The sequence below is a fragment of the Enoplosus armatus genome, chromosome 12 (assembly GCF_043641665.1).
Source record: "Enoplosus armatus isolate fEnoArm2 chromosome 12, fEnoArm2.hap1, whole genome shotgun sequence".
In the NCBI taxonomy this organism is placed as follows: Eukaryota; Metazoa; Chordata; class Actinopteri; order Centrarchiformes; family Enoplosidae; genus Enoplosus; species Enoplosus armatus.
In genome coordinates, this window is record NC_092191.1 from 2,014,543 (window position 1) to 2,039,129 (window position 24,587).

Genomic DNA, 24,587 nt, shown 5'->3' on the forward strand with positions numbered 1-24,587 from the left:
AATGTTAAGTTATGGAACTTTTAGTGGATTTATCCTGTCAGGCTTCGATTTTCTTTGCAAAAAATGTTCTATACCATTTTATTTTATTCTATTTTTAACATTTTAACATTTCCACATATTCATATCCAATCCTCCATCTTTGCTTTTTGTTTTGGATATCTGTGCTTTATATTTTTAATGTTTTATGACGTTAACAATCAAACTATTTATTGCACTGTACGTGATAACCATCTTAGCAACCAGCAGGCATAATGAGGTTTTTGTGATGTTGTATTCCTTGAGCTGATTCAGTGTCACATTACTGTCCTGCTTTACCGGTATCTCCTGTTTTGTACCTGCGACACTTCTTATTAAAAATAAAAACAAATAAAATCTCGGTCACAAAAAGGAACACTAGACTGCAGTCTCTCCAGCTTTCCTGTCTTTTTATCCTTTTATGCCTTTTTATCCGTCAGCGGCTAATTTTCGTTTTGTTTCAGTGAGATTATTTCACATGGGACGTTTCTTTCTTTCTTTCTTTTGTGTTCTAATTAAAGTTTTTCTAAATTCAAATTGATCATTGCTTATTTCGTCAAATGTAAAATTCGTAACATTTGAGGCTCTTTAAACTGTCGTGTTTACTTAAAGCCAAACATTGGAGTTTGGTTTCTTTCCACTAGCTGGATTAAAGTGGATAAACAGTCCTGAAGACATGAATCTCAGTTTGACAGTCTTTGATGAGTGTTGGGCAAGTTGTTTTTTTATGTTTATCATATTTCAACTTGACTGAAGGGAAGGGAGACTTCATTAAACCCTCGGGGGAAAATAGGTTGTTGTAGAAACAAAGCAAACATTCACATTAAGTCATTAAGTTTGTATGTTTAAAGCCGGTTTCAGCTGTTGCGTAACAATACAGAACCTTTTCTTATTTATTTAACAATTCATTTCTGTCTCCTGCTTTCTGCCTTTGGAGTTCATTCCCTGTGTTTGCACTTTGTGTGGAAACTGAAGCACCCATGCAAACCTACACCAAAGACCTGCATTACGTTTTAGGAAAATAAAACTGAAAATACATAAAAGTGAGAGATTAAAGGACGAAGAGGAAGAGGAATTCACCCTCTTCTGTCACGTTCAACTGACCTTTAATCTTTGAACATAATAATACACTATGCATGTTGGACCAGCCTGTTTCCTCATTCTGGGGATACTGTGTGTGTGTGTGTGTGTGTGTGTGTGTGTGTGTGCGTGAGGATGCCATCATTTTGTATATTCATGACTTTTAAGGGCAGGTACATGGACAATGAACAGCCAACGTATTTGGATAAACTGGGATCAAAACAACCACATCACATGTCGATTCAGTATTTTTCATTGTAATATTTAATATATAATTTCAACACAGACATGTGTTCTTTTGGTTGAACAAATATGTCTTGTTTTGGAGCAGCAAAGATGCCATAAAAGTTTTATTCATTGTCGGTCAATAGAAAACGGACCCAGTTATTAATGGAAACAATACAATCAGTTCATTTGAGGCGGAATCTCAAATTGCTTCAAAGTCCTGAGACAACATTTCCATTCATTAAAAGATGATACATAACTTCTCATGACTTTTAGTTTGATGAGACAAAGCTGACGTTGTTTCCGTATCATAATGTCGGCAGTGTTCAGGTTGTAAAGTTCAGGCCTAAAAGATATGACGAGGAGAAAAACGACTTTAGTCCACTTTTGTTGACTTTAGGTGAGAGATGACGCATCAGTTCATGTTTTAGATAGAGATTCAGATCCTAAGAGAGTAAAAGAAATGTTTTCTAATGGATGGCACTGTTGGTCTGTCAGTCAGTCCACCACTTCGGTCCAATCCTGGTCCCAAGGGGATGAATCCTGCTCACTTAGGTGATCCCTCAACTGTTACTGTAGCGCCACCGTCAGGACAAATTCTCAATGTGTCCAATAATGATTTATGAATAAATACCTGCAAAACGAATGCCATTCCATCAGCCTCAGACATAGTATATAGTTTTGCACTAATTAGCAAATGTTAGCATGCTAAACGAAGAACCGACATTAGCATTTAGCTCAAAGTACCGCTGTGCAGTACAGCATCACAGAGCTGCATGGCTGTGGACTCTTAAACCTTAGAAAGTGACGTTTTTAAAATATTTGAAAATTATATCACTGTTGAAAAGTAAGAATATTTTTGGAAACTAAGAACTTTTTTTTTTTTTTGAAAATGAAGATACTTTGTGAAAGTGGACTGCAAAGAAAGACCATTTTAAGAGTGTAGATATTTTGTCTGGCTTGATTTCAGGGTTCAAGGGCTAAAATTATATTTAGGTTAATGTTCAACAAAATGAATGCTGCCAATGAGGGTCCTCTAAAGTACTGAAGTATAAATGTGTGTGTGGTAAAAGGTTAAAATAGGTGTCAGTGAACAGGAAACATAATGCCATCAACAAAATCACACAAACACACACACACAGCCTCGACAGTCCTCACTATGCTACCATGAACACACATATCTACACGTACACACACGCACGTTGCATGACAAGAGAATCTAAACACCAAACCAAACTTTTTGATTCGTGAAGAGAAAACACCGGAAAGAAGAACTCACTTTTCTTACATCACAGTTATTTCTGGAAGCAAACAGCCTGAACCTGCACCGAGCCTCCGTCCATCACAATGGTGTTATGATTCAGGCGGCGTGTTGCTTTTGTGGGACCAGCTGTGTGTTTGCTATTGGTTGACAATGATATTGTGACTGAGGAGTCCACACAGACAGATAATAGTACCTGAAGTAGGAGGACAGTGAGGTAATCTCGACCTGCAGACGAACGCAGCGCACTTCCGGGGTCAACGAGTTTGAGTTTCATAACTGAAGGAAATATTTAAGCTGGAAAGATTATTTACCTGAATATTTACCTGCCTAGGATTTGAACCAACAACAGCTATACACTCACAACCTGACCTGATGATGGCGCTAGAGAAAGTCAGTCAGTTGGACCATGAGTCCCTGGAGACATTTCAGTCTGATTCATATATATTGTTGTGGGCATGACAGGAAGTGATGAGAGAACACAAACTGCACCAAGTTCAAGGATGTTACCACAAAAACAGCCTATAAAGTCATAATTAATAATATAATCATTATCATTTGGCTTCCTTGTAGCTCGATACTGAAATGCTGCAAGGCCCGGGAACCTGTCCACCGCCCAGGGATTGGGAACCTCTATACAAGACAACAAGACCGTATGCTTTTTAAATTCACAAATCATACAGTCAGTTATTCTGTGAAGCACAATGACACGTGACTGACAGGAAGTTGGGACAGACATGAAAGGACACATTTTAAAACCACATGAAGTTCCAGGAAAGCAGAGAGGTGATCGTTGCTGGTCAAAACAACCACAAGACCAATGACAGCTTCTTATTCAAGACGTGCTGAACATTTAGTGTTGTGGAAGATACGTTTCTCAGCTGGAAGATTTAAGCCAAATAAGCAGCACATTCACGCCCGACAGTATGTCAAAGAATGAGGATGACAAGATGAGTTCGAGCACTTTAGTTTACAATATTTCTCTTCATTAAAGCCGGGAGTTTCAGGTAATGTTTATTTTCTTTTTTCCAGGAATTCTCTTATATGCCCTGTAATGGAGACGCATATCTCAGCTGGAAGCACTAACTCAAATAAGCAAAATGTTCATGCTGCACAGTATATCAAACGATTGTGCAAAGAACTGAAAGGTGCAAAAGTGCAGCAGAATAGTCCAGATCACATTAACACAAACCTGCAAAAAATGAAAAAGTAATCCATAGAGGCCTGAATGCATATGTACAGTATGGTGACCTGTTAAAGCTTTGATGCTAACACTGTTAGCATGGTTACCTGTATATGACTCCGTGCTGGTGCAGGAACATCAGCGCAGACGTGACCTCCGCGGCGTAGAAACGAGATCGCGCCTCGTCGAACTTCCTCGATCGCTGAATCTGAAACATCAGGTCGCCTCCGTTAACGTACTCCATCACGAAGAACAACCGGTCCTGGAAAGAGAGGGAAGACAAGATTACAAATATGAATTATAGCTGAAATCATCCTCAAATGATCTCATCATAACTGGCCTCCAATTAATTGTAATTTCTAAAACGCTCGTGTGTACATGTGTGTTTTGAAAATTGTAGATTTTTATACACATAAAAACCACACTGACACTCATAAATGAATATTTGAATACTAGTAAATATTGTAACATGCTGATATCACTATAGTGCTGTTCAGTATTCATTTCTTCCATGTCACTTCCTCTAATTGAGACAAAGGCCAACTAAGTTTGAAAGTTGAGTGTTTATGAAGCAGGAAGAGTTTCCACAAATCTATAACAACATAAAATACTGATTGTCTCCACTCCCATAGAACCCCTTCCTGTACGCACACACACACACACACACACACACACACACTCTATACCACGCCCTCTGAGATCTATTTTCTTTTGATACTGAAAATGGGCTCCAGGGGAAAATGCCCCCCTTCCTGAATTCCAGCTTCCTTTCTTCATATAGGAAATAAGAGCGAGGGAGAGTGTGTGTGTGTGTGTGTGTGTGTGTGTGTGTGTGTTGTGATATAAACAGCCCTGTATATAAGAGACCAGGAGCAGTCCTTCTGAGCCATTGTGTGAGCCCTCAGGGTCAGTTAGGATGACAGACACATACGTATGTATGGATGGATGGACTGTATAGACGTGTAGATGTGTGTATACTGTATGTGTGTCATGTGCTCACAGACCTGAACCCTCAGTGTGTTTACACCACATTTAAGGAAGCCCCCTTGTTGTGAGGTGTATATATTTTGTTAACCTTCACAGGAGACTGATGTATTTTTAGTGGAGTATTCCTTAATGTGCACGTTTGATGCATAAAACATCTACACTAAACGTTTTCTTCAGCAGTTTTACAGCAGAGAGTCGTGTGCGTGCAGAGACTTTCTGAAAAGTTTCAGAGTACTCTGTCATAATCCTCCAACTGATCTGAGCGCAGATTGGAAGAATCAAGGTTCTTCTTAACTCAGTTTTCCAAACCAACACTCCCTTCCCTTTTCTTTCATTCCTTTACCTGCCCCCTTCATCCCCTCCAACTATCTACCCCTCTTGACATAATTAATCCTTCCATCTCCTCTTTCATTTACATGCATCCATTCTCAACATCATTACAGGTCCCTGTTAGTGTACGGGTGGAAATGTTCTAGTCTGGAGCATCATTTTATACCGTATCTTAAAATAATATCCTTACAGAGAACTGAAGGGAGGAAGGTGGTTTCCCAAACGGACATAATTCCTGTTAACCAACCGCTGTTACGGATGAAACAGTCAACTTTCTGGGTAAGGTTTCGACATTCCTGTTCGTCATTCACGGGAGAATATTCCTGTAATCCTGCCCTCTCTTCCTGCTTTTATTTTGATGATTGAAACATTGAAAAAAGTGACTAATGGTAAACCACCAGATCTGCCAAGTCAAGTCCTGTTTGTCTTGTCTGTTTGACAGCAACATTAGTTGGTTGAATTTAACATAAAAAAAAGGCAACAGAACAGAATGTCATTTTAGTTCAATTTCAATTTGAGCTTGATTTTGTACATTTGCTGGGAATTCAATTAAGAAAACATTAATGGACAAGCAGAAACCTTTTTGGCTAATACAAGTAAATTAAATATCTGAAATATCTATCTGTCATAAAACGCACACCAACCATTCATCATCATTTGATGCACTTGGCGCTTGCAGCACACTTGCATGCTTGCATGTCACACATCACCAGTGAGTGTTGAAACCTGAACTTTTTTGACCGGTGAACAACTTTCATTGGAAGGAACGGGAAAGTTCTCTCGTCGGAAACTTTACGAATGTAACTGATAGTGTATTTAAGGTGGATTGTTCACATTGAGCCCATATTCAATCCACCTAATAAAGTCAGTGTCTGTGTCGTTACCAATCCTATCTGTTCATCTGGATTAGTCCTTAAAGGTTTTGGGTTCTTGCAGTTATCCTACCTGCATACACTAACACTGCTTCTAACTGATTACTCTGACCTGCACTCATCAAGGTTAATGCAGCTGTTCAGCCACAGCAGCTGAATGATCTGACTACGTTCACGTTTTTAAAGCTGACCTCAGGCTTCTTCTTCTTCTTCTTTTTTTTAAGGGGGCCTCAGGATCTGGGTCTTACATAAGTGGCCGGGGGTCCACCTCCTCTCTCTCTCTGCTCCTCCTGAAGGCGACTTTAAACAGGATGTCGAAATAGTTTGTTTAAATGTACCCAGAGTCCCGGCTGGTCCCACCCAATCAAACATGAATAAACATTTCCTGAGTGTAATTACAAATGTACAGATACTGGATTCCCACTGCTGACACACACACACACACACACACACACACATATATATTCATTCCATGTTGTATAGGTGCACACCCAGATGACCCCCAACCCAACGCATACAATAATGTCTTGATGGCTATCTGGCCATTGTATGTGTGTGCGTGTGTGTGTGTGTGTGTATGTGTGTATATGTGTGTGTGATTAAACATGTGCCCTCTCTATGTCGCCCTGCTGTAATGTATGTAGAACAAGTCTCAACTCACACCTTATATAACCCCAAACCGATGAACTCATATTTTCTGTCTTTTCTGTCTAACACACACACACACACACACACACACACACACACACACACACACACACACACACACACACACACACAGAAACTCACACACACACTGTGGAAGAGGAGAGTTTGGGTTTTCTGTTATATATTATAGTTTTGGGGATATTCTGGTTCAGGATCAGTTAAAAAAGAAAAGACAGAAAATAAAGACAGAAGAAGAAATAAGAAGAAAGAAAGAAAGAAAGGAAAGGGAAAAATGTAAAATGACATACTGTATATTACAGTCCTTCTTCTAGCTATACATTATTATGTACTCAGGCCTCCCCTGAATAAATGAATGTATATGAATGTACTTCATTTTCATGGCTGCAGTTATGCAACACACAATCTATAAGAAAAACGGTCTGTATTTGGTTTTAGATGTCACAGATCTCTTCACAATATGAAGTGAATACACTCATCAAAATCAGTCAAAACTTGGAACAAAAAACAACAAGTGGGGTTTGAACTCGTGTCCGTGTACAAAAACAAAAAAGGGAATTGCTGCCCTATTTTTCTCGGAACATTATGAGCCATTAGTGTTTGGCTGCTAGTCATCACCACACAGAGCCGTCCACTAAAGACAGACTCAGTGATTTCATTTCACCAGAACCTGGAGCCTGAGTTTGTTTTCGCTCTGCGGTTTGACTCAGATCTTCACACTGTCCTTCACTGTTTTCATAATGCAAGATGGAGGCTTGACCACATTACTTCCCTCGCAAATGCTGCTACAATAACCGTGAATCATCATTTTAAGCCGAGTCACAAGTGTGTTTTGAGGACTTTGCCTTTAAGAGGAGGGCAGGACTTTTCCTTTTTTTTCTCACTGATGATGGCAACAGGAAATGATTGTAATTGGGGGACACAGTGTATTGTGTGTGTGGCCCTGGAACCAGTTCAAGAATGTTTGTCCTTAAAAAACAGTTAAATCAAGCTTGTGTCACTCACTGTCGAACAAAGCGAACACATCTGAAAGTTGTCCAGAATGTGCAGAACGTGAGGTGTAGTGTCAAGAACCTCTTCTGAACTAGAACCGCTTCTAAATTAAAAGAACAGGGACTTGAGAAGTTTGAACCTCCTGAGCTTCCCTCTATGTTGCTGATGTTTACATTAAGGTGGACCAAAGTGACGTACTTCCAAAAAGACAGCAGTGATGCAGGGAAATGTAATCATGCACAAAATAACTGGATGCAGGGAAGAAACTAGTGTGCGTCCTAATATAGTGCATAAATGTCACACTCACGACCCGGACACCAAACATGCAAGATGCGAGCAGCAATTCAGAGGTTAGTTAGACAACTATATAAGTAAAAGTAAACAATATGTCATCATACCTAACAGTTAAAACAGGTTGTTTGACAGTTACTCACAAACCATCCTATATAACTATAACAAAAATGATTGTTTGCTGATCTGCCATGTTTAGATAAGTAAACGTCTTGGTGAAGATTAGGGGCGTCCTCCCAAGTACAGAATTACACGTATGTGTATGCCTGAACTGCTTCCAAAGAACAGCAAACAGCTAACCCACACATCATGACTGTAGTTTTGAAAAGAACAACTCTCTGCTGCTCGAGACTGACGCATATTTGGCGGGGCAACATGCATGTGCCTACACTGTGTGTGTGTGTGTGTGTGTGTGTGTGTGTGTGTGTGTGTGTGTGTGTGTGTGTGTGTGCGTGTGTGTTCATTGTTCTAGCATGCTAAATTTGCCCTCACTGTCGTTTTTCACGATGGCTGACAGGAGTTAAATGCGTGCTGTGGGCTGCTGGTTCTCCCACAGAATATCTTCTTACTCTTTGTTCCCATAAAAACAAATGAGCAGAACACTTGAAACTCACTGGTCAAAAAAAAAAAACTTGGTAAGTGAGTAGTTTGTCTTGATTAGTTTCACGAGAAACAGACTTCCATGAAAGTCAGGTCCTTATAAAGCCATGATCGAGTGCAGAGTGTGTGTTTGTGGGATTTTAAGTAGCAGAAATGAGGTAAATGATTGTCTTGTGTGTGTTTGTCCTGAGCGGGGTGTGTCCGAGCATTTAGAGTCTCTTAGCAACAAAAACGCTCTGATGACACTGTTCATGTTATATATGTGTGTGTGTGTGTGTGTGTCTGCACATCTTGATGGGGACGACGGAGAGTTGGATGATGATGATGTTGGGAGAGGTGGAGAAGGGGAGGAAGAGAGAGTGGGATGGATGAAGCCTACATTGTAGTTCAGAGTGTTTTGTCTTTTCTGAAGGTGACTTCCTAAACTTAAAATGTACCTTTAACAACAAAGAGAAAAGTGAGACTGTATGACCTTACTGTTCTAGTTGTTATGCCCAATGTATTTATACTCCAGAAACACGACAGCGTTGGTCCTTTAACGTAACACCTAAGTTTGTTTTCCTGACATGAGACTTCTTGTGGTCTCCAGCAGCAGAGACAGAAGTGGCGAGACAGACAGCCACAAAGCCTTATAGGAGGTCGAGGGGTAATGGCTGGGTGTACGACGAACAGTGAGCAAAATGTCCTCTCATTTTGAAGTACAAGAACACACACACACACAAATAATTGTGCTGATCTGGCATCAGAAGAGACATATGTTGGCCATTACTGCAGCTCAGCAGCTCGTCAGGAGTTCAGGGGATTTTACTTCCCTTCTCACCTGAAGAGCTGATCTCTCCGGCTGTGTCTCAACAAGAAAAGTCTTGTTTTAATATCATTATTATTATTATGAAAGGTTAAATGCCTCAGGATCGAACTTGACTTGTGTGGCTTATTTCCAGCTCTTATGTAGAGCTCATTTATTTTAAAAGGCACCGATGACTATTGAAAATGAATTTTGGAAAGCAAGATAAGAGTTGGCCGCACAGACGGACAGAACGTCCCTCAACTGGTTTATGGAATTTGTAATAAAATCTTCTATAAATCTAATAATTCATATTTGTAATCAATCTTCTGTTGTGTAGCTCAGATTCAAGTAATAGAACAAAACTCAGGACACACACACACACACACTGTAGTTTATTTTGACTCAACCCTACATACACCGCCCTGCTGCTCTAAATACTCACTAGAGCACCAAATGTGTATTAATACGCTACAGAAAATAATCCCCAACAAATGCACTATTTCCTCTTGTTTGAGTAACATCTGTGACCAGCTGTTTTGGGAAATTACTGAGCCTTTTCAAATGAAACCATACATTTATGTGCCGTTTTTGAAGATTTACATCTGCAGTAGAAACTAATGGGCTTGGACCTGAAAGCCACAGACAGGAAGTCAGATATTATTGAGAGACATGAATATAAATTTGTTGGTTTTGGTCTTTTCATGAGATTTGTTGACAATAAGAAAAACCTTGAATGTTAAACCCTGCAGTCAATCCCTGTCAGCTTGTGCAGCGAGGACAGTTAAAGTAGTTTTAGAACCAGTTTCAAAACCTTTCAAACAGGAAGAATTCAGCATCATTTTTCTGTATAATTACTTCATCAAATCAGACACTTTCGGTAGGTCACAGTGTGTGTTCGTACATGTCTGTATGACCCCACTGAGCATCACTGTCTGTGTCTGCCTTACTCCCTATCTGTCTTTCTGTCTTCCTGAGTCTCTCTGTCCACAAGAGAACAAAGGTTCATTAATGCACCTGGCCTGTTTGTGGCTGTATCTGCTGCCTCTGATGTTCCCCAATTACAGCTCATTAAAAAACACTCCACTGAACTCCTGAAGTCCTGTCCCTTCACTCACTTCTTACCAAACCCTCTCCCCCTTCCTCGTCTCCTTTTATCATCATCCCTTCATGCTGTTAAAAAAGAATAGAACTGACAATCACAAATACTGACAATCTAAAACCAGATTTCCCTGTTTTTCTGAATCCTCCTGCGTCTCTTCTCTCTCTCTCTCTCCATTTCCTCACTGCCTTTACTTCCCCACTCTGCCTCTGTGTGCGGAGCAGAGTGAGGCCCGCCGCTACTGTTGTATAATGTTATTTACATTTCTCGGCGGTAATTAGGCTGATAGGGGAACGGCTGCGATCCCACAGTCGATTAAGAACAACGGAGGGAGGGAGGAGGAGGGAGGGGGGGGTGTGGGTAGGACATAGGTCACACAAAGTACAAAGATCTTTTTAGGTACGGTGACGTCACAGCGCAACAAATGGCTTCTTCAAGGATGGGGTACATGAATAAAAAAATATTAATTCAATAATAACAAAAATGTGAATCTAAATAGATATAACATATAAAATGTGTAATACGTTTAAAAATAAATGGTAAATAAACTAAAAATAATTAATAAGGGAAAGCAACAATCACACACACTCAGATAACATGTGACATCACCACCTGTATGTTCATCACAGGTGTGTCTGACTGAAGAGGCAACATGTCCGAACACAGAGGGCTGTGTTGGAGGGACAGTCGTCAGTCATTGAGGAGCCTCGCTGTGAGATGAAGGAGGGATGAGAAAGAAGGAGGAGAGGGGAAAAAGTAAAATGGAGGTCAGAGCTGTGGTCGAAAAATAGACATAGAAGTCGGGAAAGAGGGATGAAGAAGAGGAAAACTGTGGAGGAGCCATGTGGAGCAAAAGAAACAGAGACTGGAGGAAGAGTCTCTTCTACTCTACGTCTCTTTAAATCTCTAATTCCTAACAGACACTATGACAGCAAACAGGGCCGAGCAGGTCATGAGCTTTTAGACGTGAGACAACACCCAATCTAACCGACTATCAAAGTCTTTTAACACGATGAGCTGCTTAAAAAAGTTTCTAATATAATGATCAACAGTAGGCAATTCTTTTGATGATCAATAAATCGTTCATTCATCAAGCAAAAAGTCAAACATTTGATGATTGTGGTGCTTTTCCCGGCTTACATATGAGGAAACTGAATACCTTCAGGTTTTGGACTGTTGGTCGGACAAAACAAGACATCTGAAAGCATCACGTAGTGCTCTGACGATTATTCAGTAATGATAATAATAATCAACAGTCATTTTTTTCATGTTCAAAATAGACTAAATGTACAGAGTCCTTGTCGCAGTGGCCCGGGTTCGATTCCAGCCCAGGCCCTCGGCTGCATGTCATCCCCTCTTTATCTCCCACCTTTCCTGTCTCTCTTGTCTGTCACTATCAATTACAGGCAAAATGCCCAAAAAATTATCTTTAAAAATGAAAAAAAAAAAGAGACTAAATGCCAAAACGTCTTACTACTATGTTTGTGTTATATAATTACTTCAAAACCATATTAAAAAACCGAAACGCTCCTGCAGAGGTTTGAACCCAACACCACAGCAGAATCCAGTCTCACACTGTACTGTCACGGTCAAATGAGCTAATTCATTAGCACACTGAGTCGATGTGGATCAGCCTGGCCACGGGCCGAGTGGAACCAACGTTATGTAAGAGATGAAGTGTGACACCATTGTGAAGTTCTTTGTGTGTGTCAGTATATACTGTATGCAGTATGTATATGTATCTATATATATATATATGTATATGTATATGTGGGTTTGTTTATTGTAATCATATCGAGTCCAGAGCATTGAGTGTGTGTTCCAAGAAGCGGCGGGTGGGGAGGTGAGGTGGTCACAGCATAAGGAATACACATCATGTCCCTGATAAGGATCAAAGCTGTTATGTAAGAGCCACGATCCCATTGTTTGGTCCAAGAACACCCCCCCAATCACCTCCAACTGCCAGAGAGTATGTGTGTGTGTGTGTGCGTGTCCATGTTTGCATCAGGCAGAAAATAAGAAATAATGAAGTACATGTTTGTGTTTGCTTCCAAGGAAAATAACATGTTTTCCTTGGAAAACATACATTGGGCATAACAACTAGAACAGTAAGGTGATACAGTCTCACTTTTCTCTTTGTTGTTAAAGGTACATTTTAAGTTTAGGAAGTCACCTTCAGAAAAGACAAAACACTCTGAACTACAATGTAAAATTAAAGCGCAAACAAAAGCTGATAAAAGGCTTCAACAAATAAGGAATAAATAAATTGACCGGGAGAAAATAAAAGATGCAGCTCACAAAATTGCACTCAACTCGTCCTCCCCGACACGTCAGAACTACTGACCCACCGCGGAAACAAAGCCGAGGCATCGACCTTCAGACTTTTGTCCAACGCTGTATTTACTGTATAATCTCTAAATGAAGACACATGTAAGAGGATGTCTCATCACAATGTTTCGCTGTCTTCTAACAAGACTGACACAAGAATCAAAAAAAAAAGAAAGAAATCTTACGACTCCGTTCCTTCCTGATATCTGATCAACTTTAAATCTTGTCTTCTGCAGGATGTGAACACATGCAAGCACCAGCTTTCGTCTTGTAGTCCTGTAAATCTGACTCCACCAGTTAGAATCAAAACTACGACATGAGATGCAGTTACCGAATGCAAATACGCTGAATAGCTATCGCTGGAAAAATGTCGAGCATTTATTCATTATTATTCATTTTAACAAACAACTCCAGGTTTTCAAAAGAGGAAACTTCTCTAAACTCTAAACTTAATTATTCTTGACAAAAGTGAACATCAAGTAAACTTCAGAGGTTCTGAAATGTTCAGGCCTGTGCAGCTCGTGTTTTGTTGAGGTCTGACAGATAAAAGTTAACACCTGTGCAGTCTTCTCAGCACAGTCAGGCTCAAGTGGCAGTGAAAGGACTTGGCACATCAGCACAACATGTGACCTGTTCCTTCAGCAAGTCGTCAAACTGGAAAAAGTACACACCTGGGAGTCACACACACACACACATAGCACATGTACAGTGCCTCTATATATTTCCCGACAGGAACACTTATGCAATATACGATAGACAAAACATACAGCGGCCTGGAGGAGCTGTTGGCTTTAGCGGCGTCCCACCCAGCGGTGCCCTTTGTATGGCCGTCTGTCATCGTCCACTTACCGTATGGACGGATAAATTAGCTGAGCAGCGGAGACGACGAGAGGAGAGCAGAGTGTGAAAGAGACTGAAGTGAAGGAAAACAGAGCTTATTCTCTGAGCTGATGGCAGATTCTTTACTAATGACTTCAGTGTTAAAGTTGTTTGGAGGCTTTCTGTATAGCATGTAGGGATGCTGAACTGAGGACAGTTGGTCACTGAACATAAAGAGAAGTTGTGATATGCTCTGAGAAGTGAATATAGAACAGTTCTCTTATTGTTACTGTATAGGATTATACAGTAGTTCCCTTATTCTACTAAGCCGGGGGCATATCTGGCCTATAAGGTGACCTGATGTTCCACTTCTGTCATTTTTGACATTAAGTTTGAATATATTTTATGTGGTAAATGACTGAGACTTCAGACTTCAGATGTATAAGTAATTTTTCCCTCTCATATTGTGTCATTTGAAGGATTTTAGAGGCCTGAGGAGGTAAAAGTGCCGGGAAAAAAAGCAAGAATTTGAAGTAAAAAAGTTTATTCTTTCTTAAAAAACAGATAAATATATTTATGTAATATCTAAAGGATTATTTTAAGTTTTAAAAGTATGCCAAATGCTTAACTTTCTTCTTTTGTATCCTTCCAGACCTGTCAGCTGCACAACTGGAGGCAACAGATTCAAACGTGGTCGATGTGGCCCCCTGGAGGTGCAAAGCATGTCTGCATGTGAGCTTGTGTGTGTGTGTTTATGTGTGTTTATGTGTGTGTGTGTGTGTGTGCTCCTACTTTAGTCTGGAAGCAGCAGAAGAGCTGTGTCAGGTTGGGGTGTTTTCTGGCCAGGGCCAGGATCCGTTTCTCAGTCAGAGTGCAGTCCACGTCGTCGTCCTGCAGGATCACGTCTTTCTTCAGCACTTTGACGGCGTAAACCTCGTCGCTGCCTTTCAGCTCGGCCAGCATCACCTGGTCACATGACACACAACAGGCAGAACACAGGTGAAACCTCAAACATGACACTACAGAGGATGTACTCCCTTCTCCCCTTCTCTTCCATATTTGCCTTTTCTGTCTCTCATTGATCCGGTTCGTTCCTGTTTTATGATCCATCTTTGTTACTGTAGATCACTTATTTTTTCCCTGACACACAGCGACAGGTTGCAGAGTGAAGGAGCAGAGGAAAGAGAGAGGCATAGCAAAATAAAAGCACGAGCTGATGCTAAACACAGCTGGAGAGGAAACAAGTGAGAGAACGTCAGAAGTCGAGCACTCACCTTCCCGAAGCTTCCTTTTCCCAGAACTTTGATGAACACGAAGTCGTGCAGGTTCATCCTCTTCATTTCAGGAACGCTGTGACCTTTGACCTCTCCGTTCTCCCGGCCTCCTTCGCCCTCCGTTTTGACGCTGCCTCCGTCGCCTCCCCCACCTCCGTGACTGTCCCCCGTTACCGTAGCGACAGATGAGGCGGAGGACAGGGGCTGTGTTTTGTGCTCCTCTCCGCGGTGGTCAAACGACAGAGCCTTCCGGATGTTCTCCAGCTCCTTCGCATCTGGACAGAAATGAGAATACGATGAGTTCTTTGTGTGTTTGTTCAGTTGGTTGTGTTTATGTGTGACGGTCAGAGCTTCTGCCACCTTGGTCGCACGGTGAGGTGGGGGCCGACTTTGAGCGATCGTCTTCTGTCTTAGGTGTCCCTGATAACAGCTGCTGGGGGTCCTGACCCTGAGGAAGCTGTTTAAACACACAACACCTCTGTCAACGTCTTCATCGCTAATCTTACCAACAACAACAACACAATCACCGTCATCATCAATAATCAATGTTCTGTGTAGAGATCTTTCTTACTCCTCTTGGTTTGTAAGTGGAGTTTGGAAAAGTCTATTTAAATGCTTTCAGTTTATACATATTAAAAAGTTGAATGCTTCTAAGCCAGCTGACTTTTCTAAAACGTGAGGATGACTCACCTTTTTCCGTCTCTGGGCGCTGTTGGAGATCTTGTCTGGTGTGACTCCGAGATCAGAGAGGACTTTAGCGATTCCTCGGGCGTCCACGCCGCAGTTAGGAGCTACGTTACTCTCACAGCGCCGGTGTACGTTCACTTTACACACTGACACACACACACAAAACACACATTTTTTCTTTCGTCCAGGTCAAGTGAACTGCCCTTAGGTTTGTTTGTCTCCACTTTTATGAACTAAAGCATTACGTGAAACTGTGTTTGTACGTACCTTTACACTGGAGTCCCTGACGCAGCAGACCCCAGAGCAGAGACCCGCAGTGGTCGCAGAAGGTGAGAACTTTAAAGTTGTGGATGCTGAACTTGTGCGGCACGTTGACACTGAACCTCTGAGAACCGACCGGCTGCAAGAGGCACAAAGACGACAGTGAGACAAACCTGCAGGAGTCAGGTTTACCACTACTGTCACGAGTTCCTCTATAGTTTCTCCGTCATTTATGCCCTTTATTGATAGTTGACAGTTGAGAAATGACAGGAAATGAGGGGCGAGAGAGAACGGGAATGACATGCAATAAAGGTCCTCTGCAGAACAGGGAACGCTGCAGCTCAGGGACGGCGCCTCAACCCAACTCAATCACTGAAGGAGCCATCTTGAAAACTAAACATTAGGCCGTTGCATTTAACAGCAGCTAATGTCTGTTCGACTGTGTTGTATCTAATAAAACCAGCCTGTAGCTGTCGGTCAGTACCTCTTCGACTGCGTCCTCCTGCTTCTTCATCCCTGCACACTTGGTAATGATCAGCTCATGGCAGCGCTTATGGACCACACAGGTACACACTGCAGGCGGCACACACACACAGACATAAGAAACACATTTGTTTTAAGTGTCTCCTCATTTTGAAAAACATAAATTAAGATTAGACACATTTCACTACAGGAACGTAAAGAAACACCACCCTACCTTGACACTGGTAGCCCTGCTTTCCTAAGACGCCCCTGAAGGTCAGAGAGAGACAGAACATGTGTTACCCAGATATACTGTTTGTATGAAGCCTGTTAGAGCAGCGTTTTGTGTCCTAGTTAAGAAGCCTGGATTTTGTAAGATACAAGAGGCGATAAACAGCAAATGTGTTTCATTTATTATTAATAACCGGCAGTTATAAGGCCTGGCCAAACCAAAACCTGAGGATCAATCCTTTGTGCTTTTGATTTCTTCAGCTTTTTTAGCTCATTCTAATGTACAACTACTGAACAATACCTATTCTACAAGTTTTACATCAAAATGAAATGTATTTCACTGTCACTGCAATGAAAACCAGTTGGCCTACATACAAATTAACACTCCTCTGTATGCTGCAGTATTTTTGTCGACTCTATCAAACACAGTTTCCTTGTGATTCTGATTTCACATTAAACGTTCTTTCAGCTGAAAGTACGCGGAGCACCGAGGCCACATGGCTTCCATGTGAGTGACACTAACACAGTGTGTTGGGATGGAAACAAACACAGCTGACGTTGTTTATCACTCCGCACTTCACAGCATCCACTGTGTTTACACGCTAACAAGACAGCAGGTCAGTGGGAGAAATCAGGTTAAGGCAGAAAATCAGACTAGTTACTGTAAAACATGTGATCACACGCATTATAAACCAAAACCTCGCCCTTTATGTATTAGAGATATAAGATGCTGCAGCCGGAGTAGTTTGTTTGTTGGGGCCTTTGGACTGACGGGCTCCACAGATGTGTCCTCACCAGATGAAGTCCCTGCAGTGGGAGCAGTAGGTGGGCTGTCTCAGGTAGGTGGCCATGAACTTGTGTCCGTTGACCTGGTGGACCCTCCGGCGGACGGCACCCTGACGCTTCCTGGGACGCATCCGCTGCCGAAACACACGCTCCTCATTCTCCGTGGACACCGCCGCAGCTGAACAAGCAAACATGTATATATTATATATACATCAGTAAACAATGTGAGAGAAGAATATGAGGGTTGTAGAAAATGTTTGTCACGTTGCAGGTATCAGAAGCTTTTGATGATGTTGCTCGTTTCTGGCTTCTCTGAAATAATCACAAAGAATAAAGGAGGCTACTCAAAATACTGACACTTATTTCATCTTAAAATGTATGATAGCGCAGGCTTTCTGATGTTTGCTAGAACATGAGATAAATGAGCAACACATGCAGGATGTGGTGTCTGTGTTCTTGGTGAGTCAACGAAGCTACAGGAAATCTACACTCGCAGCATGTAGCCACTAGATGGCGATGACACTGTGTGGCTGAAAGGAAGGCTGATGTTTTACATTGTGTGATAAATTAAACACACAGGTCTTTTCAGTCACAGCGTCTGTCTTTGTCTCTCCTGCTCTTTCTGTCTCTTTCTGTTTAATTACGGAGGCTTTTCCCAGTGGAACAGATTTCAATTACTGTCTAACCCTGTTTTAATTACACATACACACACACACACTACCTGTAGCAAGCAAGCGACAGAGAGAGAGGGAGGGGTTATTTTGCAGTAATGTTAATCAGGAAGAGTAAAGAGGTTGGGAGACACTGAGAGGCAGGTAGAGACAGTCTTGGATGGATCGTGCGAGTCACAAGTCAAATAAACACGTCGAGTTGAAGAAAAAACTAATTTTGAGGTTGTTGAGGTTTACTGCTGTGAGGTTCGACGTGGTGAAACAGCTTCTTTAAATATTACAGACTTGCGTGCTTTTAGACCCTGAGTGGGCATCAGGCCTCTAACTAATGTTTGCCATCAGCAAACTGAGCAGCCGAGCTTCACAGAATCCTTCTTCCTCAGCAGCCAAGAGCATATGAGAACTCTTCAGACACGATCTGCTTTCCATCTTACATCATTCAGCCTTCGCTACCTCACATCATGTCAAAAAGAAGAAGTGATTCAGTATGTTTCAGTGCAAACAGGTGAATTAGCTGCAAAGTGAGGAGTCAGGTGGTCTCCACATCTCTGGACCCACCCACAGCAGAACCTTTCTTTAAAATGAACTACTGGCTGGATTGATATGAAATTTGCTGGGTATTTATGTTCCCTCGAGGACTGCTCTGGCCAAGAAATCTAATAATAAAATGGACAGACTTTAACTTTACTGGTTACCTTCATGCTCTTCCTCAACCTTTCCTCTAGCGCCACCTTCCTGACAAACTTCACACTTACAGCTTCTCTTCTGTGAAACCTCTGGGACTCGTTGAACATTCCTTTCTCCCTGTCGTGTTCTGCCTGTCTCGCTCTTACTCTTCCAGCTTCTTTGCTATACGCCATCGCCTAGCAACTGGTGACTGCTGCCTAGCAACAGTGTTAGACTTAGCGTCGTCCACTGGGGAGGGTTCAGGGGTGTGTGTGTGTGTGTGTGTGTGTGTGATGTCCTTATCACAACCCCAAGAGTTAAAGTAAAGACTTGACATGCTCATTGATGAATGTAACCGACTACAATGAGTGACACCATGGGCAATGAGCACCTTTACCTTAGCACAAACACGTCTTAGGAGTCTTAAGACCTGCTAGTAACCTCCAGAGGCTGCATGTTTACTACACCTCACAAACTAAAGTGACGGAAGGAACGAACATATATATAATACCTGAGGAGATATCATGTTCTGGACCAAAGTGTTGGACGGACGGACAGATGGGCAGACAACTAGCAACGGGAATCACTGAGGTTCAATTGATCCTGAAACTCATTAGTGCTCTTATCAGCACGCCTCAATAATTCAAAGTGAACACACTGTGGAGGTGCTGTTTTAATGAAGTAGGCATGTGGTGTGAGTTTGTTTTAAATCTGATAACAAGTGTTTCCTTGACAAAAGGTCAACTTGTCACAATATTCTGGGCATCGGAGACCACTGCCAACTCAAACCTGAGGAGTGCAAGACCTGCACTGCTTTGCTCAGTTAATCCTGCTAAAGTTAGCCAACACATCCAAGCATTTTAACTTGTCTGCAACAAGACCACATACCTGCGCAATGCTTACGAATGCGGCATCAATGGCGGCAGCTGCACATCTAGGGAACATGTTTATCTTACAAGGCAAAATGCAGACGCCTTCTGTTAAAAGAATGAATGAATAACATTCACAAAGCGACAGCAGCATCTATTTGCACAGAAGCTTACTGCTGTTTTGGTTCTCACCATTCACAGACTGGTCCTCATCCATCCGACACACTAAAAGAAATTTGCCTGAGGCAGGCACAGCTGTGCTTTCAACCAAATGCTAACGTCAGCATGCTAACATGCTTACGCTAAAAAAGCTACAATGCTGATGTTTAGCAGGTACAATGTTTACTTGTAAATTAGCACTAAACAAAAAGTACAAGTGAGACTGATGGGAATGTCAATAGTTTTCAAGTATTTAGTAATAAATCGAAGTTAAGAGATCAAGTCCTCTCAATTCATCCTGAAGAGAGTGTTCCACATAAAGGCTTCATCATGTCCAGATAAAATACTCTCCCGGCTGATAACAACAGAGCCACAACAACATATAAATATTTCATCTGCTTTTAGCAACAGGCAGCGGCTTATCAGTGTGTGTGTGTGTGTGTGTGTGTGTGTGTGTGTGTGTAACAGCTAATAGGTTGATTGCAGCTCTCAGGCCTGACAGTTCAGCCATGTGTTCTCTGCTATGCAAACACATTTAAGTAATGACTGCAATTTCAGCCACTCACACACACACACACACACACACACACACACACACTCTCACACACACACACACACACACACACACACACACACACATGAATATATTGTATGTCACAGACAGAAATATAATTAAAGACTGAGGAGCACATTTATAAAAGAGGGACAAAGGAAAGTCCTTGTCCTAATGACACCTCTGTCACTCTGTACTGATCTCTCTCTCTCTCTCTCTCTCTCTCTCTCTCTCTCGCTCTGTCTGTCTGTCTCTCTCTCTCTGTGTCTGTCTGTCTCTCTCTCTCTCTCTCTGTCTCTCTCTGTGTGTCTCTCTCTCTCTCTCTGTCTCTCTCTCTCTGTCTCTCTCTGTCTCTCTCTGTGTCTCTCTCTCTCTCTCTGTCTGTCTGTCTCTCTCTCTCTCTGTCTCTCTCTCTCTGTCTCTCTGTGTGTGTCTCTCTCTCTCTCTCTCTCTCTGTCTCTCTCTCTCTCTCTGTGTCTCTCTCTCTCTCTCTGTCTGTCTGTCTCTCTCTCTCTCTCTGTCTCTCTCTCTCTCTCAGAGTGCATGCTGGGAGATTGTGGTGTGTGAGTGAGACGCTGATTGAGTGGATTTCGTACTTTTTTTCGTTTCTTTTTTTCAGTAATATGTTTAATTTAAAGTAGTTTATTGGTGGTGGTTTACTTTAATTGATAGTTGTAGCACTTTTGTGGTTTTTGGGGTTTGTTTGGGGTTTTGTTTGTCTCCTGCCGGTGTCTCTGCTGGCCGGCGTCTTAGACGCCATGGTAAATGGAGACTTCTCCAGGCTCACGCGGAAACACGGTATTAAGATCTCCGCCGGTTTCCCGTGCAGTGTGGAGGATATCGGGCTGGCGGTGGGGGACAGGGTTGGACACGGTAGTGTCAGATCGGCCGCGCGGATGAACGGCGCCGTCGTTATCTTCCTGGACCAGGTGGACAAGGTGAACCGCGTCATCGAGACAGGTATTTCGGTGAATGAAATGTTTGTGTCGGTGTTGCCGCTGACGCAACCCGCAACCAAAGTTGTGTTGTCTAATGTCCCTCCTTTTATTACCGATGAGTTTCTCAGTAGAGAACTCTCCAGACACGGGAAAGTGGTTTCCCCCATCAAAAAGATCCTGTCTGGATGCAGATCTCAGTTACTGAAGCACGTAGTGTCTCACCGGAGACAGTTATATATGATACTGAACAACCGGGACGAGGAGCTCAACCTCCGCTTCCACCTTAAAGTAGATGATTATGACTACGTGATATTTGCAACCTCATCGGTAATGAAGTGCTTTGGTTGCGGTGAGGAGGGACACACCGTGAAGGCCTGTCCGAGGCGCGGTGATCCGGCTCGGCCTGGCCCGGGGGGGGCGACCGGCGCTGCGGCGGGGCCGCCCGTTGTCTCGGGGCTGGGGGCGGCCGCCGCTGGCGGGTCCGGCTCCCCGGCGGCGGTCTCTCCACCCGGGGTGGCCGCTGTCGCGGGGCCGGGCCCCGCTTCCGCGCGGCCGATTGCGGCTCCGCGAGCCTTGACGCGTCGTTTGGCTGCCGTGTCTGACCCGGTGCACGGGGTGTCACGGGATAATGTACATGGTGGAAGTGGGTGTGATGAAGGAAAAGGTGGTGAGGGTGTAGGTGAAGTAGGGGACAGTGAGGTTGGGGGAGAAAAGGGGTCAGAAACAGGTGACAGTGGGGAGGTGGAACAGATAAACAGAACAGGTGAGGTCAGTGAGACAGGTAAGTCAGGAGAGATACAGGCAGGTGAGGAAAGTGGAACACAGGAAAATAAGTCAGGTGAGGAAAGTGTTGTGTGGAGTGAGCAGGTGGAGGAAGCGGAGATGGAGGAGGAGGCAGCAGCAGCAACAGCAACAGAAAAACCAAAACCTGCTAACAAACGCAGGAGACAAACAAAAAATGCAGCCAGTGAGGCAAAAACAAGTAAAGTTGGGGAGGACACCGTGAGGAAACAGGTGCAGACGGATGAAAGCGGGAGTGAGGAGGAGTGTGTGTCGGACAGCAGTGATGTGCCGTGTTTTAAACTGAGCAGCAGCCAGCAGAGAAAGCTGTACACTGCAGAAAAGATCAGGTCTTTTCTCTTACAGACAAAGAACCAACATGGTGTTAAAGTGGAAGATCATTTCCCTGATTTATCAGTGTTTTATTCATCGGCCAGACTCCACATGAGCCAAAGAGAGGAGTCTGGCCTCACTGACCAGGAGGGTTTTAGGTTGAAAAAACTTGTGCTTAAAGTAAAGAAACAAATGAACAGTGATGATGTCAAAAACTCCAATGTGTGTTTTAATTAACTTATTGGTTTTAATTGTTGTTCTTAATATCTCACTTAACATGGATGTCTTTAAAGTGGGAAGTTTAAATGTCAATGGAGCCCGAGATGCAAGTAAGAGAGAACGTATTTATGAAATTGCCAGAATGAAGCACATTGATGTCATGTTTTTACAAGAAACGCACAGTAATTCTGAAAATGAGGCAGACTGGAGGAGAGAGTGGGAAGGGGAAGCCATTTTAAGCCACAACACCACTCTAAGTGGAGGAGTGGGCTTCCTCTTCTCCAGGAACTTCTCTCCAGTCTCGCTGGAGGTCGAGCATTTTATTGAGGGGAGGTTACTTTTAACTAAAGCTCGTTTTGAACATTTCACTGCTGTTTTTATCAATGTGTATGCTCCAGCAAACGGTGCAGAGAGGAAGCTGTTTTTACAAAAAGTTAATGATGTTTTAAACAGCTGTGCCTCGGAGGATTTTTTATTCTTGGGTGGGGATTTTAATTGTACTGAAAATGCGTCTTTAGATCGCAACCACGCAGAGCCTCATCCAGCATCCCAGCATGCTCTGGGGCAGCTGGTCCACTCTCATGGCCTGGTGGACGTGTGGAGGAGGATGCACGCAGACAGCAGACAGTACACATGGTCCCACCTCAGAGAGAGTAGGATCTCCTCAGCCAGACTTGACCGTATTTATTGTTTTAAGCATCATTTTAATATATTTAAAATGTGCAGAATTATACCTGCTGGTTTTACGGATCATTCCCTGCTTTTATGTCATGTTTTTATTAGAAATATTTTGCCGAAAAGTGCATATTGGCATTTTAATTCTGTTTTAACATGTGACAAAAAGTTCAGGGAGGTTCTCGTGTATTTCTGGGGTGTTTTTAGACAGAGGAAGGGTGATTTTAGCAGTCTCAGGCAGTGGTGGGACCATGGGAAGACTGAAATTAAACTTCTATGTCAACAGCACACCCTCAATGTTACACGAGACGTCACCAGATCTATGAAGGACCTGGAGAGTGACATAGTGGAACTAGAGAAAATGAGTGAGTCCACAGGAGATCGAGGATATATTGAAGTCCTCAAAGTAAAAAAACTGGCTTTAGCCGACTTGCTAGACAGTAAAGTACAGGGTGCACTGGTCAGGTCCCGATTTCAGAACATCGCTGAGATGGATGCTCCCTCTAGCTTCTTCTTCGGCCTGGAGAAGAAGAATGGACAGAAGAAAGTAATCCACTCCTTGCTGTCAGACACGGGGCAGGAGCTCATGGAGCCAGGCCAGATCAGAAGGCGGGCGGTGGAGTTTTACTCCACTCTGTATTCTACTGAGTACGAGGAGGAAGACACACTGCTGGAGGAGTTCTGCAGTGAACTTCCTCAGGTCTCTGGAGATACTAACTCCCAGCTCGAGGAGCCGCTGCAGATGCGGGAGCTTCAGGCCGCTCTGCAAAGTATGCAGGGTCGGAGGGCTCCCGGCATTGACGGCCTGACAATAGAGTTTTATAAAGCCTTCTGGGACATTTTAGCAGTAGATATTTTAGATGTTTTTAATGAAAGTCTGGCCTCTGGTTCCATGCCGATGTCCTGCCGCAGAGCTGTTCTTACGCTCTTGCCAAAAAAAGGAAACCTTCAGGACATCAAAAACTGGCGCCCCGTGTCTTTGCTGTGTGTGGATTACAAGCTTCTGTCCAAGGCCTTGGCCAACAGGCTGAGGGGAGCTATGGAGCAGGTCATCCATCGGGACCAGACCTACTGTGTGCCCGGCAGGTCCATGGTAGACAATGTCTACCTAATTAGGGATGTTTTGGAGGTCTCTAGCTCATTGGGTATAAACACTGGTCTGATTTCTCTAGACCAGGAAAAGGCTTTTGACCGCGTTGAGCACAACTTCCTCTGGAAGGTCATGGAGAAGTTTGGGTTCAGCGCAGGTTTCATAGCTAAGATCAAGGTGTTGTACAGTGACGTGGAGAGTGTGCTGAAGTTTAACGGCGGTCTGTGTGCTCCTTTTAGAGTGTATAGAGGGGTCCGGCAGGGCTGTGCTCTGTCGGGGATGCTCTATGCACTCTCCCTAGAACCCCTACTGAACAAGATACGCTCCAGCATACAAGGACTGGTTTTACCTGGTTTTAGTAGAAACATTGTTTTATCGGCATACGCCGATGACGTCA

The 24,587-nt window shown here is 43.0% G+C and overlaps 1 protein-coding gene across 5 annotated transcripts in view; it reads right to left on the bottom strand.

The window, feature by feature from the left end:
- The window catches only part of LOC139294723 (protein kinase C epsilon type-like), a 59,235-nt gene that overhangs the window by 8,931 nt on the left and 25,717 nt on the right, over window positions 1–24,587 (bottom strand). Inside the window, exons 3-12 of one of the 5 annotated variants that reach the window (XM_070916656.1) lie at window positions 17,247–17,415; window positions 16,456–16,490; window positions 16,243–16,331; window positions 15,765–15,897; window positions 15,501–15,643; window positions 15,171–15,267; window positions 14,972–15,085; window positions 14,811–14,917; window positions 14,329–14,502; window positions 3,872–4,026 (exon numbers count right to left, since the gene is read on the bottom strand). In XM_070916656.1, coding sequence (XP_070772757.1) covers window positions 3,872–4,026; window positions 14,329–14,502; window positions 14,811–14,917; window positions 14,972–15,085; window positions 15,171–15,267; window positions 15,501–15,643; window positions 15,765–15,897; window positions 16,243–16,331; window positions 16,456–16,490; window positions 17,247–17,415 — 1,216 coding nt within the window. Of the gene's footprint in view, window positions 1–3,871; window positions 4,027–14,328; window positions 14,503–14,810; window positions 15,086–15,167; window positions 15,268–15,485; window positions 15,644–15,764; window positions 15,898–16,242; window positions 16,332–16,455; window positions 16,491–17,246; window positions 17,416–24,587 lie in introns of all 5 variants that reach the window. The other 4 variants (XM_070916659.1, XM_070916658.1, XM_070916660.1 and 1 more) reach the window with 4 other exon arrangements.